Source organism: Molothrus aeneus, chromosome 14 (genome assembly GCF_037042795.1).
Source record: "Molothrus aeneus isolate 106 chromosome 14, BPBGC_Maene_1.0, whole genome shotgun sequence".
Taxonomy (NCBI): Eukaryota; Metazoa; Chordata; class Aves; order Passeriformes; family Icteridae; genus Molothrus; species Molothrus aeneus.
In genome coordinates this window covers 4,104,386-4,121,441 of record NC_089659.1, presented here as the reverse complement: position 1 = coordinate 4,121,441, position 17,056 = coordinate 4,104,386, and the positions used below count along the sequence as shown (strand labels likewise).

General features: G+C 61.1%; 1 protein-coding gene and 1 long non-coding RNA gene across 4 annotated transcripts; one reads left to right on the top strand and one right to left on the bottom strand.

Moving 5' to 3' along the window:
* Nucleotides 1–2,902: 2,902 nt before the first annotated feature.
* On the bottom strand, nt 2,903–14,347 carry LOC136562625 (glycine receptor subunit alpha-4-like). Of its 3 annotated transcripts, XM_066559561.1 has the most exons (10): nt 14,224–14,347; nt 11,620–11,753; nt 10,917–10,984; nt 10,026–10,249; nt 9,823–9,905; nt 9,493–9,633; nt 9,196–9,410; nt 8,789–8,938; nt 7,790–7,885; nt 2,903–5,151 (listed from the first exon to the last, which is right to left on the bottom strand). In XM_066559561.1, the coding sequence occupies exons 1-10, from the start codon at nt 14,304–14,306 to the stop codon at nt 4,864–4,866; spliced, it is 1,482 nt and encodes a 493-aa protein (XP_066415658.1). In that variant the 5' UTR covers nt 14,307–14,347; the 3' UTR covers nt 2,903–4,863. The 3 variants fall into 3 exon arrangements, with proteins under 3 accessions (XP_066415658.1, XP_066415661.1, XP_066415659.1); XM_066559564.1 differs by lacking the exon at nt 9,493–9,633; XM_066559562.1 differs by lacking the exon at nt 7,790–7,885 and having other exon boundaries at nt 14,224–14,346.
* Nucleotides 13,707–15,707, top strand: LOC136562626 (uncharacterized). The gene is made up of 2 exons (XR_010784536.1): nt 13,707–13,802; nt 15,344–15,707. It is a non-coding gene; the product is annotated as an uncharacterized lncRNA (long non-coding RNA).
* Nucleotides 15,708–17,056: the final 1,349 nt, after the last annotated feature.

The following is a 17,056-nucleotide window of genomic DNA, read 5'->3' as shown; positions in this document are numbered from 1 at the left end:
ACCCCCACACCCCTTGCGATAGGGAGCTCCGGGGTGCTGTGTGGGCTGCATGTACTGGATGGTGTCCACAGAGTGGGGCAGGCTGGTCCCCAAGCTGTGCTGTGGGTGCTGGTGTGGGGTTTGGTGTGATGGTGTTCACAGGGGTCTGAGGATGAGGGAAGAGACGAGGATCTGACTCCATGTTTCAGAAGGCTTGATTAATTATTTTATGAGATATATATTATATTAAAACTGTACTAAAAGAATAGAAGAAAGGATTTAATCAGAAGGCTAGCTAAGAATAGAAAAGGAATGATAGTAAAGGCTTGTGACTGACTGAGACAGTCTGGATAGCTGGACTGTGATTGGCCATTAATTAGAAACAACCACATGAGACCAATCCTAGATGCACCTGTTGCATTCCACAGCAGCAGATAACCATTGTTTACATTTTGTTCCTGAGGCCTCTCAGCTTCTCAGGAGAAAAAATCCTAAGGAAAGGATTTTCCATAAAACATGTCTGTGACAGTTTGGCAGGGCCGTGGTGCAGCCTCTCAGAGCAGGTGGAGGTGACAGGCTGCGGTGTGATGCCACAGCTTGAGTGGCAGGGGATGCTCTGTTGGGGGGACAGCTCTTGCAGGGCTGGGCTGGGGTGCTGGCACAGCCACACTGCCAGAGCACCCTGCACCTGTGCCAGCAGGCTCCTGTCCCCAGGGAGGGCCTGTTAGGGCCCTGTGCCTGGGGCATGGCCAATCCCAGCAGGGCACAATGCCAGTCCAGCTCCTGGTGCTTTCCTCTTGTGCCCGTTTTCCCACTTGTAAAGGGGCAGCCCTGGCCTGCTCAGGGCTGCCTGGCTGACTTTTGGAGCTTGCTATTTTCTTAAAAAGAATTCTGTGCTCAGGCCATGTTCAAAGGTTGCTCAGAGCCCCAGAAGACCTGTCACCTGTTCCTGTGGCATTGCCCTGGCCTTGTGGCTGGGATCAGTGTGGGACAGGCTGTGCTGCAGGCACTGCTTTGTGTGCACAGGATGCTTTGCTGAACCTCTGGCATTTGGAGTTGCCCCACAGGAGCTCCAGGCTGTGGAAGGGGGCAGAGGCCCTGGTGAGGGAGAGGGGGGAGAAGGGAAGGTTTGACCCCCTGATGCTGCCAGGGACAGCAGCAGAGCTCAGTGCCAGCAGGATCAGGCTGTCTGTGGTCGTGGGGCAGGGGCCAGGCTGGCATGTCACTGCAGTGCCCAGCCAAAGGCACATTTCCTTGGCCCCACATGGGCCCCCACGGAGCCCTTGGGGCTGGCAAGGGGCCATGCTGTCTCCAACCTGTGTGTGCTCCTGGCCCTGCTGCAAGGAGGAGCTGGGAAGCTGCCAGTGCTGCTGATGCTCATTTTACTGTCTGGGAGTTCCATTAACCTGGTGTTAACTTCATTAACTTCCTTTTAAACCAGCAATTAACTTGGCCATGGCTGTTGGTCCTGTGCCCACAGCTGCTGTCTGTGGTGACTGGGATGTACCCGCCAATGCACAGCCTTGAACAGGAAATAAAAAACTGATTCTGTCCAAAGACTGTGGCTTTGCTGAGGGGCTGAGCCACCTAGGCTGGTCCCTGGCCATGCTGTGAGAGGATATGGGGCTCAGAACCCCCATCCCAAGATGTGAGGGACCCACTGGAGCTTTGTGCTGGAGGGCACTGGCAGCAGCCTTGCAGCTGTGAGGGTGTCCCAGTGATTCCCAGTTCAAACTGGGCTGCTGGGAGCAGCAAGGGCAGGGTCTGAGTGCTGCTCCCGACTCTGAAACTGCCCCCAGGGACACTGAACCACAAACACCTGCAGAGCCATGGGGTGGTGCTACCCTTATGCCTTTCCAAGTGTGATGCCAGAAATGAGCTCCCCACCTTGCTGTGAGCAGTGCCTGGGACCTGGGGGCTTTGGCTTGGGAGGGATGTGTTGGGTTTTTACAGTTTTCTTTTCTTTTGTGATGTCCTGGTTCCTGGAGCTGAATGGCTCAGGGCTGACTGCAGTGTTTGTCTGAGTGCCCAGATGTGATGTCCTGACTCCAGAGCAGGCAGTGAAGGAACTGGGGACACCTTACGGGTGTGAAATACCTCTCAGGTCTCCCCTTGGCTGTTTCCTCTCTCAGTTTGGGGTGAGGACAGCAGCAAGACCCTGGGGAAGCTTCATTTGTCCCACCTAAAGAACAACCCCAGCCCCAAAGTAGCGTGGTGCCTCTCGCTTTCTCTCCTCCCTGCCCCAGAAGGGCGATGGGGCTGCGAGGTACCAACAGAGCTGCTCTGTGAGACTTGGCCGGGAGCACAGAGGGAGATTGATGTTTGCTCGGGCGCTCAGCCCTCAGCTGCGGGCTCTGCCCACCCCTGCACCAGCTGGGGACAAAAGCCCCGGCCCCGGGTGGCACTGCAGGGCTGGCGTAAGCCCCCCAGGACAGCTGGCAGCTCTGTAAGCTTGGCTCCTGCCCAGGGAGCCGAGTGAAGGGGCTGAGGGGCCACGCAGGGAGGTTTGCCCTGGGGATGCTGCACATGCTCGGGTGTCTGAGCTCCACTGCAGAGCTGGAGCCCCCCCCAGCTCCGCCTCATCTTGGGTCCTGTCCCCTGGCCAAGCCTGGGTGGGTGAAAAGGGCTGGGGTGACTGTGGGGAGCACCCCACAGAGCTGGGTGGGGACAGAATGTGATGAGGTTTGGGGCTGAGGGCTTGCAGGGGGCTCCTGCCCAGCCCTCCTGGCATCTCCCACGTGGGAGTTAAATGTGACAGTCATCAGTTGTGGCAGAAAAATCACCCGTGGAGAGTAATGATGGTATAATGATGGGTCAGGGCTCCTGTCCCCACAGGGCATTGTGCCCTTGTCCCCTCCCCACGCTGTGACTGGGAGCTGGCTGCAGTGTTCTTGGCAGAGACAAATCCCCAGCACACAGCGCCGAAAATCCCAGAAAGCTTTATTTGCGTAGGAAGATCGATGCTGTTTAAAAACCCACCACTGCAGGAGGCTGGCATGGCCACCCAGTGCCTGTGGGTGCTGCTCAGACACTGGTACCTCCCTGATTGGCACTGCCTCGGGTGCTGGGGGAGCCCAGGGTGTCTCCAAATGGGGCCTCCCCAAAAGCAAGTCTGGCCTGGACACACGGTGGGAATCCATGGGGAGCCCCATGGCAGGGGAGGCATGCACAGGGCTGGCAGTGGGATGGAGCTGGCTCAGCCTGTCCTTGTGGGTCCCTCAGTCCCCTCATGGGGTGGCCTGGGGCCACTTCTCTGCTTGCCCCATCTGTGGAATGGGTGCATGTGGCTGAGCACTCTGTGGGGCTTAGGGGGCTCAGGGGATGATGCTGCTAGTCAGTCCTTTGAGGAAGAGGGGGATGAGTGGTGCCTGAGGAGTCACGCCAGGGATCATGGCAGGGGGTTCTGCCTGGGTCTGGTTTCAGAAGGCAGTGCTGGCCTCCTGGCCATGTCCCCCTGCCCTGCAGGGTCCATTCTGCCATGGCAGGTGGGTCACTGGAGCACTCACTGTGCCATGGGGCCACCACAGCCCTCAAGGAAAGGGGTGAATCCTGTTTCCATCCTGCCCAGCCTGGAAGACTCTGCGCCCTCTCCTGCACCCATGGCCATGGGGCCTGCTGGGCTGCAACCTCCTGAGGGCAGAGGGAAAGGAGAGCATCACCACACTCCTCTCTGGAGGACTTAAGCATCACCTGCTGCTTTTATTTCCTGCAAAGCATGGAGGGTATCCAGATCTGGAGGGCTGGGAGCCTTGCTGAGTTTGTCCTGTTGGGGTTCCCGTTGCTCTCCTCTCCAGTGGAGGAATATTAGGGATGAACCTGCCCAGGGGATGCTGCACTTGAATGCTGGGCTAAGGAATGGGGCAATTTTCACCTCCATCTCTCTTCTGGCACCGTGGTGCTGTGGGAATGCAGCAGTCTGGGGATGCCATCACTCACTCTGCTCCTCCAAAAGGATTGGCCAAGCTTTCCCCACTGCTTTCATCCCAAAAAAATCTCCCTTGGAAGATGGGCTGTGGGCCCTACCCTGCAGATAATGCAGTGCCATCTCCCCAGTGCCAAGTGACTCCCATCTGCAACTGCAGTGGTCATCTGGGCCCCTTCAGCAGGACTGAGCTTGCCTGCTGCCTGCTCAGGGCTGGCCTTTCCTTGGAGCAAACAGAGCCTCCTGCCCGCTGTCCCTGCCACAGTCCTGCAGCCCTGGGCACCACGGGCAGTTCTGAGCTCTGCAGGGAGGGCAGCATCCCCAGCCTGCTGCTTTGCTGTGCATTGGAGCTGGCTGGGGCTGCAGGGGCCCTGTGCATTGCTGGGGGCTATGGGGCCACAGCCAGCATCATGTACAGCATCATGCTGCCTGCTCTTTCCTGCAACCAAGCTCCAGGCCAGAGAGGAGAACTGCAGCCTGATCCCTGCCCTACAGCTCAGTGATGCAGGCTGGAGAAGCAGCGGCCTAACATGGTAGATGTGGAGAGGGAGAGGGTATTTTTCTTGGAAGGTGATGTTTTCTGGCCACTGGCTGAAAGAGTGCCTGGGGCTCTCCTGTGCCCCTGGCTACCCAGGGCTTCCCCCAGCAGCACAGCATTCCTGGGGTGTAGTTGTTTCCCTGTTCCCTGACAGCACAGCATCCCGGGGTACCTGGGGTGACACCATGCAGGAAGCAGGAGGGGTCCCTCTCTCCAGCTGACTGTGGGGACCTGTGATTGTTGATCCCCCCACTTTGTGCCACAGAATCCAGAGGGACACGGGGGCTGCCACATGTCCAGGCTCTGAGGCCCAGCCCAGCTGTGCCACTGCTCCGGGACAGAGGGAAAAATAGTTCTGGCTGAGCCTGTGGCACCTGGGCACACTGTAGGGGTGACACCAAGAGGCAATCCTACTTTTCCAGCCTCAGGGCACCATGTGGATGTCCTCTGAGCGCAGCACTTTGTAAACCACCCAGTAGAAGATATTGAAGAGCAGGAAGGTGAAGGGGAAGACGGCTCTGGAGACGGTGTCGATGCGCTTGGCGCGGTCCAGGTAGCGCCTGCGGAGGCTCTCCCCCTCCCGCAGCACGGCGGGGGCTCCCGGGGGGCTGCACATGCCAGGGCCCTCCCCAGCCCCGTCCTTGGGCTGCAGGCAGGGGCCCAGCCCGTAGCCTCGCAGGTAGAAGCGGCTCTCGCGGCTCAGCTCTTCCTCCTGGTGAAGGAAAGGCGGTCAGGCAGGGCACGGCGGTGCTGGTGCTGCAGGGTGAGGCTGCACGTCCTGCACACCCCTGGTGCTGGGTGCTGGGTGCCCGTGCCAGGCTGGGAGCTCTGTCACACAGCCCAGCCATACAGGCAGGAGCAGGGGCTGGCAGTGCTGGCTGTGCACAGGGGTGAGCACTGAGCCCCTGCCTTCTCATCCAGCACGTGTTTCAGGGTGCATCCAAAGGCAGCCCGACCCTGGCAGCCCGACACATCCCCCCAGCTTCCTCCCAGCTCTGGCAGCCTGAGGGATGGGAGGTGAACTGGTGGAAGGGGGCACATAGGGGTGCAGGGTGCATTTGGTGCAGGGAGCTGAGGTATGCAGGCACTGCTGTGAGTGTGCTGTGTTTGCTGTGGGGTGGAAGTGTGGCTGTGATGGTGAATAGGAGGGGACAGGCAGCTTGCTGGGGCAGAGCAGGGCAGGGATGCAGGAACCTGGCTACCACCAGGGCTTGCAGGGCACCCCAGTCCCTCCAAGAACCCAAGCCTTCATTTCTCCTCATGGTTGCTTGGGGCAGCAGAGGAGGGAGGCTGAGAGAGCTGGACTCCTTGCTGGTCTCTCTGCCCTTGCTCACCCTCTCTCTCCCCTGGCTGGCAGAGGGCTGCAGAGGGGGCAACGTGCCCATGGAGTTGCATGTTCATGATCAAGGCTGCAGAACTGCCGTGAGAGTCTCTGGCCGCAGCCCACTGCCATTGTTCAGGGCACCGATTGGGTGCCTCAGGGGCTGGCCAGCAGTGCCTGCCCTCCTCCCCATTGACAGCTGTGCACTGTGAGCCACTTGCCTTGTTTTAGCCTTGGAGAGGGTTATGTGTGCAGAGATGTGATGAGGGACGGGCATGTGCAAGCACAGGCTGCACATCTGGCTTTTTGCTGAGCCCCTGCACTCATTTGGTCTCTGTGGCTCAGCTCAGCTCCCCTCTGCCTTTGCTGGTGCTGTATCTGGCTGTGGTGGGTCCTTTCTTCCAAAGCCTGCTGCAGGTCAGTGCCTCACTTTGTGTCTGGGTGCTGTTGGGGACCCCAAACACCCTCTCTGAGCAGCACTGCCCTCCAGCACACAGGGGCCGCCTGCTGAGGTCAGCCCCTGCAGGCACTCGGCTGGCACGGGGGCTCTCATGCAGAGAGTTTGTACCCTGGCATCTTTATTTAACTCAGCAATCCACAGGCTAAGCAAGATTTTACAGCGGCAAGAGCAGCAGTGGCTCAGATTGCTGAGGTCAGTTCTCATTTGCAGTACAGTTTTATTTCCCTGCCTCAGGCTGAGTGCCTGCAGCCCCTCTGGACGGGGGGACCTGGGTGCTCTGTGTGCTCTGGGGACCAGCAGCTGCTCCCCAGCCCAGGGTTCCTGAGCCTGGATTTGGGTGGTCTGTGGGAGGGATTTGCCCTCAGGCTGTGAAACCCGGGCTTTGCTTTCTCAGGCACAGGAGCTGTGTGTAGCAGGGCTCTGCTCCCATCTCTGACTGAGCAGCACCCCGGGGTGCTCCTGGCTGCATCCAGTGCTGTGCCAGCAGCAGCCCAGGGTGCTCTGCAGCCTCACTTTGGTCTGTTCTAAGCCAGCACACGGTCCTGGGGTTGGACAGAGCCTCCCCCTCCCTGCCCTGGCTGGATGTTGCTCTCCAGGAGTCATGTGTGAAAGGCAGGGTGTAAAGATGCCTCTCCTGGCATCCAAGTGTAGAGGAGGTGAGGGTGACCAGGCCTGATCTCCTCCTTGGAGCTGTGGTTGACCCCCTGCATCTCCCCAACATCCTGGGAGCTTGCCCTGCCCCACAATTCTCCCTGTGCCTCAAAGTGCTCGTGTGCCCTGAGCAGCTGCCTGTGCAGGAGTGACTGCAGGCAGCTGTGCTCTCTCAGTTTGGGGTGGGACAGTAGCAAGACCCTGGGGAAGCTTCATTTGTCCCACCTAAAGAACAACCCCAGCCCCAAACCAGTGTGGGTGCAGCTTGCTTTCTCTCCTCCCTGCCTCAGAAGGCCCTCGGTGGGAAATAGGGCTGTGAGGTACCAACAGAGCTGGGAGTGCCTCGAACCTGCCTGCAGGGAGGCAGAGCCCTCACCCGGCCAGAGCTGTGGGCATGGCTGGGGTGCCCAGGAGCAGCCATCAGTCAGCCTCAGCATCCCTCACCCTCAGCAAAGGGGACTGTGCCGGTGCTGCTGTACTAAAGGGGAACCCAAGGCATGGAGTGGGGGTGTCCACAGGGAAATCTGCTCCATTCCCATCCCCCTCTCAACACATTTGAGCCCAGGGAATGTGCCCCACATAGCCAAGCTTGTGTTAGCTGACCCCAGGAAAGCCACAGCCACGTGCTATGGCTTTGCAGGTCCCCACTGTGGTGCCAGAAGGGGTCACAGGAGCCCTGTAAGCACAGCCATGGGCACTGGGCACCCGCACGCTCCCCAGCCCTGAGGCACTGGGAGAGGCTGGCCAAACCCTCACCCATCAGCCACATCCTTCGGGCACATACTCTGTACAAGTCACTAGCCTGCTTCTTCCACAGCCCCTTGCTGCCCCCAGGGCTGCTCCTGGGGGCTCCTTGTGGGGAGGGGAGGGTGAGGCTGGCTGGGGAAGCACGGGGGCTGCCGCAGGGTCGTGCTTTACCCGGGAGCTGCAGAGCGTCGCGTAGGTGTGCTCGCTGCTGTGCCGGCTGCTCGGCTGCCGCAGGGACTCCAGGCTGGCCGTGCCGCTGCTCAGGCCCTTGTGGCATCCAGCAGTGTGCACCAAACAGAAACAGGACAGCGGGTGACCTGGGGCAGCGGCTCTGGGGGCCAGGGTGGGGATGGGGGGGAGATGGGGGCTCTGTGTGTTGGGGGGTACGAGCCCCCCCAGCGTGCCCTGGCACTGGGATTGTCTTCAGCACATGCTGAAGGGATTTGGTTGCATGGGATGCTGTGTGTATGTGTGTTTGTGTGTGTACTCGTGTCTTCCATGGAGATCTGGTGCCTCACAGACTGTTTAAAATGAGAGTGGGGCAGCCACATGCCTACCCCAAGCTTCTTGCAGGCCTGATGCCTGTGTTGGTGGGCTGACAGAGGGGAGGATTATTTCCATGAGTGAGGTATCCTACCTCTCCAGATCCTGCTGTGCTCCCATCTGCAACCCACACCTGTCCCTGGGTGCCACCAGGACCCTCCCTGACACAGCAGTGAGTCCCTGTCACCGCTAAGGAGCCCAGGTTTGGGGCTGCACGTAAGGGGAAAGGCTGGTTTCCCCCATCCTCACTGTTTATTTTTCTGCATTTTTCTCCCTGACACAGCAGTGAGTCCCTGTCACTGCCAAAGAGCCCAGGTTGGGGGATGCACATAAGGGGAAAGGCTGGTTTCCCCCGTCCTCACTGTTTATTTTTCTGCATTTTTAGAGGAAGCAGAGCCTGAGGATGTCCCAGCAGGAGAAGGACAGCACCCTAAGCAGGGCCTGAAGCACCCATGGGTGCTAAGCCCTGTGTTGCAGTGCCCATGGGTCCCCGGGGTGCCAGAGGAGCCATCTGTGGCTATGGAAGACAGCCCTGCCCTGGGGGCTGCTGAGAAACTGTCCCTGCAGCCCTGGGGTGTCCCCTCAGGGGCTGAGGAGGAGCAGATGTCACGAGAGGGGGGGACTCACCATCCTCTGCCGTCGCTGGCGGCGGCGCAGGCGCATGAACTCCTTGTGCTGGCGGGACACGAAGTTGACGGCCGCGTACTCCAGCAAGGCGGCGAAGACAAAGAGCAGGCACACGGCCATCCAGATGTCAATGGCCTTCACATAGGACACCTGCCAGGGTGACAGGGGGCTCAGGGACCCACTGCCCCCCACCTTGCTCATCCCCCCCACTGCCAGGAAGCTGGGAGCCCTCTCAGCCTGGGCACACGGGCCAGAACAGCCAGTGTTTCCCCTCGGCACGTGTGGTGCCCCAGCTGATGAGGCTCCAAAGCCAAAGCATTCCCAGGGAAAGGCTGCCCCTGCCCCTGCCCCTGCCCCTGCCCTTGCCCCTGCTCCGGGGGTACTGCCCAGCAGGCAGCAGCACTGACCTTGGGCAGGGAGGCGCGGGAGCCGGCGCTCTGCGTGGTCATGGTGAGCACCGTGGTGATGCCCAAGCCCACCCGGGCTGGTGCTGCATCCATGTTGATCCAGAAGGAGACCCAGGAGAGGATGACGATGAGTAGGCTGGGGATGTACATCTGGATCAGGTAGTAACCCATCTGCCTCTCCAGGTGGAACTTCACCTCGATGCAGGTGAACTTGCCTGCAGGGAAAGATGGCCCCAGTGGGTGAGAGGGACCCCTGGGCCATGGGAGGGGGTGGCAGCAGGTCCCTGGGGTGCTCACCTGTGTTGTAGTACTTGGTGCAATAGCCCAGGTCCTTCTCATCCCTGAGGATGAACTGTGGGAGTGTCAAGCCCTCTGCCACCTGCACGGCCTCCTGCTCCTCCAGCCACTCGAAGATGAGGTCGTTCATGGTGTAGCCAACTGGAGGGGATGTAGGGAGCCATGGGATGGGGACATGGACCCTCTTCAACCCCACCCAGAACAACTGCTTTTTCCTGCTCATGTCCCTCAGAAAAAGTGAGCTGCCAGCTTTTGGGATGTCATGGAATGGGAGGGGATGGGATGGGAAGAGGGAAATGAAGCACAGCTTGAACCTCCCAAGGTACTCACAACTCTCCAGCTGCATGGTGCATGTCTGGATGTCCATGGGGAAGTTCTTGAGGTCCATGGGGCAGGACAGGATCAGTGTCAGCCTGAGGAGGCAGAGGAAAGGAGGGAGTTGTTGGAACTGGGGCAGCCAGAGGGGGAAAGTCACCACATGGAAGGCGAGAGGAAAGCTTTGCCTCCCCACGCACCAGAGGGGAAGGTTCTACCTAATGCTGTAGAGCACGTTGCCATTCTTGAAGATGCGCAGGAGCTTGTTATCAGTGGTGACCTCGTGGAAATTGGCCCCTTTCTCGTTGGCAAAGAACAAGTCTGGCTTCCAGATGGAGTCGAGCATGGAGGGGTCGAGGTCGAGGGAGTCGTCGGGGTACTCCCGGTAAGCCAGGCGGGGGTCGTTCCACTGCTGCCGCAGGAACACGTTCACCCGGTAATCCTGGCACAGGGGGCGCCAGTCAGTGAGAGCACCCCCTGCTGCCCCGGGAGGAGGAGGAGGACGAGGAGGAGGAGGGGGTGGAAGGAGCTGCTTCTGTTGAGGCTCAGCCCTGCTGTTGCTGTGTTCCTGCCACTGATAGAGCAGGGAGCAGGGGCAGCTCAGGAGCCTTCCCATGCTGTTGGCAGCCAGGGGAAATTAAAAAGCCAAGGCCACAGCAGCTGAGAGAAGGAGGAGGAGGAGGTGGAAGACCAGTAACTGCTGCCTGCAGCATTCTGCACATGGCTCTGCAGGCCTGTTGATAGTATTAAGGCTTTTGCAGAAGTACAAATAGGAAATTTTTTTGCCCTGGGGCTTCCTCTGAGGTGTTCCTCATGCACCCAAGGAGGTTCAGGATGGCAGGGGGTTACATCCATCTGCCCCACTGTGACCCTTTGGGGGGCTCTTTCTTCCAGCTCAGGCACAGGGAATGTGACCCACATAGCCAAGCTTGTGTAGCTGACCCCAGGAAAGCCACAGCCACGTGCTATGGCTTTGCAGGTCCCCACTGTGGTGCCAGAAGGGGTCACAGGAGCCCTGTAAGCACAGCCATGGGCATGGGGACCCACACCCTCCCCAGCACAGCCACTGCCAGCCCCAAGGCTCCCGGAGAAGCTGCCCAAACCCTCACCATGGTGGTCTCAGTGACGGAGCCAAAGCTGTTGATGAAGATGTTGCACGTCACGTTGACAGGCGGACCTGGAAAACAGCGTGAGCCTCCTCTTGCTGCTGGCAGCTGAGACACGTGTGGCCACACACGAGGGGACACCGCTCCTGCTGCGTGCCTGAAGGCACACAGGCATCCCCTCCTGTGGGGCTATTCCCAGGGACACTGCTCCTGAAGGCACACAGGCGTCCCCTCCTGTGGGGCTATTCCTGGGGACACCGCTCCTGAAGGCACACAGGCGTCCCCTCCTGTGGGGCCACCCCCGGGGACACTGCTCCTGAAGGCACACAGGCATCCCCTCCTGTGGGGCTATTCCCAGGGACACTGCTCCTGAAGGCACACGGGCGTCCCCTCCTGTGGGGCTATTCCTGGGGACACTGCTCCTGAAGGCACACAGGCGTCCCCTCCTGTGGGGCTATTCCCAGGGACACTGCTCCTGAAGGCACACGGGCGTCCCCTCCTGTGGGGCCACCCCCGGGCTGGGGATGACCCCAGCACGCCCCTGATGCCAGCAAAGGGAGCACACAGGGCTGGCAGGAGCAGCCGGGACTCTGGGCAGGGTGTTGGGACAGGGATGTGGATCAGGCTCCTGCCCCAAAGCCCCTGGGTTTGGGCAGCCATAAGCATGGACATGCCAGGTTTGGGGCCCTCACACCTTCCCTCTTACCTTTGAAGTTGGGTCGAATGCGGGCGTCATACCCTGAGGTTCGTCCCATGAGCTTGTCCAGGAAGTCAGAGGGTGACATGGGCTGGGGTGAGCTCCGCGAGCCAGCTTTAATCTCCTCCCGCCCTGAGACCAGCCTGTGGGGCAGGGAGGCAGGTCAGCTGCTGCCAGGGGTCTGCAGGCACATTTTGGCCTCCCCTGGGGACACTCAGCTGCCAGGGCAGGCGGCTGTGCCTGTGCTGCGTCCACTCCAGTGCCTGGACAGCATGAGGGGGGATCCCTTCCTTCTGCTGGGACCCTGGTGCCTTTTCCCCTCGCCTGCAGCAGCCTGAGTGTCACATGCCCACATTTTGCCTGTCCCTGCTCCACCACATCCCTTGGCATGGGGTTGGGGGCCGGTGTCTCCTGGCTTCAGTGCTGTGGCGGGAACAGGGCACAGCCAGAGCCGCAGGGGAAAGCAGGGAAGCTCCTTCTCAGGTTCCACCTACAGCTCCAGCTTGAGTTGCTGAGCAGACAATCACACACTGCCTGTCATGGACCCATGGCTTGAGGGGGCTCGGGAACACAATGGCCCTGCCTGAGTGAGGAGTGTCCAGCTGGGTTCTGACAGCCTGCCAGGGGCCAGGGAGATGTGGCAGGAGAGGAGCAGCACAGCCCACCTCCACACCAGCCATGGGGATGAGCTCTCCCACACAGTGCTCTGAATGACGATGGAGATTTATTTAAACTGACTCTGGAGGGGATATTTTTGTGAATGCATCTTAGCCTGCCAGCTTCTCTCCTCCTGTCAGTCTATAATGATAATTTCAAGGAACAATGCGAGAGATGTTCACTCACCACATTGCCAGGCATGTGGCTGTGATGGAGAGGAATTAGCCAGACATCTCTGGACACAAAAGGAGCTTTGAGCATGCTGCTGGTGCTGCTGCATGAAGCCTTATAACTCCACTAGGTCTGTTCCCAGGTGGATCTCACTCCTGCTTGGAGCTGCAGCTCCAGCACTACAAGAAGAGGATGATGCTGGGAACCCTGTGGTCCTTCTTCCTACCTCTTTTCAAAGGGGTGAGATTCATCCTAGTGCACTTTACCAGCTAAAAATGGCCACAACCAAAATGTTCCAGTGGGGCAGGTTTTCCTTTAATTAGAGAAGGGCAGCAGAGAGTACCTGAGATTCATCCTGATCAAGAGCAAAAGGCTGAGAGAAATTCCCTGCCAGGAGCTGCATGAGGAAGGTGTGATGCCTTTGGGAGGAGGGCTGCCAGAGGCCAGGCTAACAAGGAGTTAAGTGAGGCTTCTGCCTGCCACGAAGCTGAGAGCCATGTCCTCCTCACAGGAGAGGACAGTGAGGGTTCTCCCCTGGAGCACGTGGGAGGGAGGCTCCCGGGCTCCCTTGGCAGGTATCTCCTTGAAGAGGCTCAGATAACAGAGCCACAGCAGATCTGCAGCCCCGGGGATGCTCAGACCAGCGTGGGGGACGCCAAAACGCCCAGAGTGCAGCCACTTCCCAGGCAGCCCTGGCAGGGGAACGCAGCCCTCGGGCACAGCCCCTGCCCTGAGCACTGCCTGCCCTGGGGGCTCTGCCCCGGCCCGGGCTGGGCACTGCAGGGCCCTGGAGCTCACTCAGCACCTCTGTGGAGCCCGTGGACGGCAGGGCTGAAAACGCTGATGTCTGCCTAAAAACGCTGCCCTGAGACAAGCAGTTTCTGCACGTGAAGCAATTCTGGGTTACCCCTTCCTGCCATAAATGTTGCAAATCCCCCCAAGCTGCTCCAGCTATACTGGCCGAGTGCTGGGAGGGGGACTGGGATCAGGCTCAGCCCAGGAGTCCTGCAGCCCCCAACCCCTCCCTTCTTGACCCCCTCTCCCCTGCATCCCACCTCATCCCAGATAACACCCAAGGTGGACCAGATAACAGATAACACCCAGATAACACCCAGAGATGGAAAAGGGGACCTGAGGGGTTTGGATTTTCCACCCAAGTGAGCCAAGAGTTGTTCCTGCACCCAGGGGACATGGGGCCCCCACCCACTGTCCCGAGTGAGCCAGGGTCTGGGTCAGGGTCCGTTCTGAGCTCTCCTTTCCCCAAACACCACGAGCCAGGAGAGGATCTGGACATCTCAGGGGCTTTGCAGCAGCAGGGAAGGAGCTGCCTGGGCTATCACGGGGCTCAGCGCTCCCTTTCTCCGGTGGGTGACCCTCCCGCTGGCCCGGGGCACCCTCGGGGGCGGCTGGGGACAGGCAGGGTCCGGCTGTGTGCGGTGGGGACTGGAGGGGGAAGGCTGCTGGGTCCCCGGGGTGCTGGCTCAGGGTCCTGGGGAATGGGGAGCGAGGCCAGGTTTGCGGGAGGTCCAGATAGGAGCTGGGAGCGTTCTGTCCGGGGCATCAGGCCGCGGAGCCAGGTCCGGATCAGGGGTCGGGATGAGGGTCCGGGGCTCGTTTGGGTCTGAAGGGGATGCCCAGGTCCCGCAGGAGCTCTGTCTCTCTGTCTCCGAGAGGAGGTGATGCCCGTGTGCCGGAGGGAATCGCGGCTCCCGGGGGATGGATGGGGTCCGGGTGCCGGGGTCCCGCAGCCCCGCGCAGCACCGAGCACCCGCGCCGTGCGCTCACCTGAGCGGGCCGCGCCGGGGCAGGAGGCAGCCGAGGAGGAGGAGGAGGAGGAAGGCGAGGGCACCGGCCCGGAGCGCGCCCATCCCGCCGCAGCCCGCAGCCCCGCCGCCCCGGGCGCACGGGCATGACCCGGCCGGCAGCGGCGGCGTCCCCGCTCCCGCTCCCGCCGCACCGGGGCCGCACCGGGGCCGCTGCCGCCGCCCCCCGCCCGCTCCCGCTCCTCATAGTCCGGGCGCCCGCCGCGGGGTGGGCGCCGGCCGGCTGCGGGCCCCGGGAGCCGGGCGGAGCTTCGCCCGCCGCGGCGGGGAGGAGGCGGGAGCGGCGGTGGGGGGCTCCGTCCCGGTGCCCGCCTCCTCCCCGTCCCCTCGGGGTCCTCTGCCCCCGGCCCGGAGCCCGCGGCCCCCGGGAGGGCTCCCGGTGCGCGGAGGGAGCGGCCCCGGCGGGGTCCGGGGGGGTCTTGGGGCGCACCGGGGTCGGGGCTGGCGGGGGCGAGGGATGCGCTGGGGTTGAGGGATGTGCGAGGGACGCTCGGAGGGCGAGAACCGTACCGGGATCAGAGGACGTGTGGGGCTGAGGGATGTGCGGGGCTGAGGGATGTGCGGGGAATGAGGGATGTGCGGGGAATGAGGGATGTGCGGGGCTCAGGGATGTGCGGAGGATGAGGGATGTGAGGGGCTCAGGGATGTGCGGGGAATGAGGGATGTGCGGGGATGAGGGATGTGCGGGGCTCAGGGATGTGCGGAGGATGAGGGATGTGAGGGGCTCAGGGATGTGCGGGGAATGAGGGATGTGCGGGGATGAGGGATGTGCGGGGCTCAGGGATGTGCGGAGGATGAGGGATGTGCAGGGAATGAGGGATGTGAGGGGCTCAGGGATGTGCGGAGGATGAGGGATGTGCGGGAATGAGGGATGTGCGGGGATGAGGGATGTGCGGGGCTCAGGGATGTGCGGGGATGAGGGATGTGCGGGGCTCAGGGATGTGCGGGGCTCAGGGATGTGCGGGGCTCAGAGAGGTGAGGGGAATGAGGGATGTCCCAGTGGAACTGCCCGTCGGATGAAGGGGAGAGCGCCTGGGGAAAACCGGGCTCCTAAACCCTTGTGCCTGGCCTTGGGGCCGCAGCTCAGGTCCCTCCTGCTGGGAGCCTTTCCCCGAGGCTCAGCGGATGGACAGGACTGTCCTGGTGAGCTCCTTGGAGAGCACAAGACCGACAGTGGTGTCTGCGCGATGCGGGAGCTGCAGCGGCTGCCGGGGAGAGGGAAGCCAAGGCAGAGGGAGGGGAGCTGCCTGTTAAGCAGAGCCCGGGCCGGGACTCGGTGCTCGGCTGCCTTTGCCCTGTCCCCTGAGGCCACCCGGCCAAGCCGCGGAGTCGCCTCTGGTCCAAGGCAATCTGTGATTAATTTGCAAGGAAGTAAATAGTATTTAAAAAAGATAAAAGCGCAGAATAAATGATTCCTGGCAGATATGTCAGTCAGGTTTCTGTTCACTCTGCTGTGGCTGGCTCATCTCATTTATTTGTATTAATTGCAGTCTGGTAATGGCTGGGAGCTGCTGTACAAAGCCATTGCTGCAGGGGTCCACAGAGGAAGATGTCAGCGGGGAAGGAGAGCACGGTGCCCCCTGTGCCTGCTCTCCCCAGGGCAAGCAAGGGGCTGCACAGGACCTGGAGAGCTCCCAGTGGCTCTGCTGAGGGCTGGCAGTGTGGCTGAGGGCTGTGTGAAGCTGGCCCGGGGTGCTGGTCCAGCACAGGGCACAGGGGGCTGGTGGCCAGAGGACACTTGGCCCGAGGTGGTGTGCAGGGTCCCCATCCCCTCTGATCCACTCTCCCAGCACCAGGAGCTGGGAGAAGTCTCCTCTGATTACCGTTGCCATTAATGTTTGTGGTGCCACGGTGCCGGGAGGGGCAGGGACAGCGGGGAGCCCCGGGGAGCAGAGCAAGCACACACGGTGTGACAGCTCCTCTCCTGACACTGTCCAGCCAAACTGACCTGGCCCTGTCAGAGGAGGGCAGCCCGTGCCCCTCTCTGCTCTCTGGGGAAACTGAGGCACTGGCACGGTGTCCCTGAGGGGCCTGAGGACGGTCAGAGTGGCTGTGGGGCCAGCGTGTCAGGGGGCCCTGAGCATGGGAGCTCAAGGTAAGCAGCTCCAAGGCGTGGGTGCACATGCTGTGGTCAGCAGGGCTGGGCTAACGAGGCTCTTGGAGAGGCTGGTGAGGCCAAGGTGTCTCCATGGTGGGCAGCACCGTGGGGGATGCTGCAGCCACTGCCCTGCAGCTCTGCAGGCAGCCAGCACCACGAGGAGTGCTGAAAGCAGCGCTGAAAACGAGCTCTGAGCAAATGAAGGCAGCGAGCATCCCATCAGGAGGGCACAGGCAGTGCTGATTCGCTGCTGCCTGGGTCGGGGCACAGAGCAGGAGCTGCACAGCCAGAGAGTGCCCAGGGGATCCCAGGATGGTGCCTCATCCTGAGCAGGGCATTTTTGGGAGTGACAAGGATAGGCTTATCCCCCATGTCCCTGGAATCAAAGCATGAGGTGGTTTTTCTGTAAACAGTCGAGACTCCAGCCAGCAGGAGCTGTCAGTGCTGAGCTCCAGGCATCCAGCACCAGCTTTCCCTGTGGCTGCTCTCCCCAGAGGCAGCAGGGCCGGCAGGGGCAGGGGGCAAAGACCACACTCTGATCCAGGGGCTGCCAGGCTGGTGCAGCCCCCAGGGGGATCCCCCTGTCCCTGTCACCGTGCAGGCTCTGCTGACAGGAGACATGCAGGCAGCAGAGACTGGGCTTGCTCAGATGGCCAGAAAAGTGGGGAATCTTTTTCCCTTTCCCTCCACTGTTTCT

Bases quoted from the DNA above. Each gene is read 5' to 3' on its own strand.
- LOC136562625 (XM_066559561.1), bottom strand. From the start codon at position 14,306: ATGGGCGCGCTCCGGGCCGGTGCCCTCGCCTTCCTCCTCCTCCTCCTC. The intron at 9,906-10,025 runs GTAGAACCTTCC...CTGCCTCCTCAG, and splicing joins AACGTGCTCTACAGCATTAG to GCTGACACTGATCCTGTCCT. The intron at 9,634-9,822 runs GTGAGTACCTTG...CATCCCCTCCAG, and splicing joins CACCATGCAGCTGGAGAGTT to TTGGCTACACCATGAACGAC.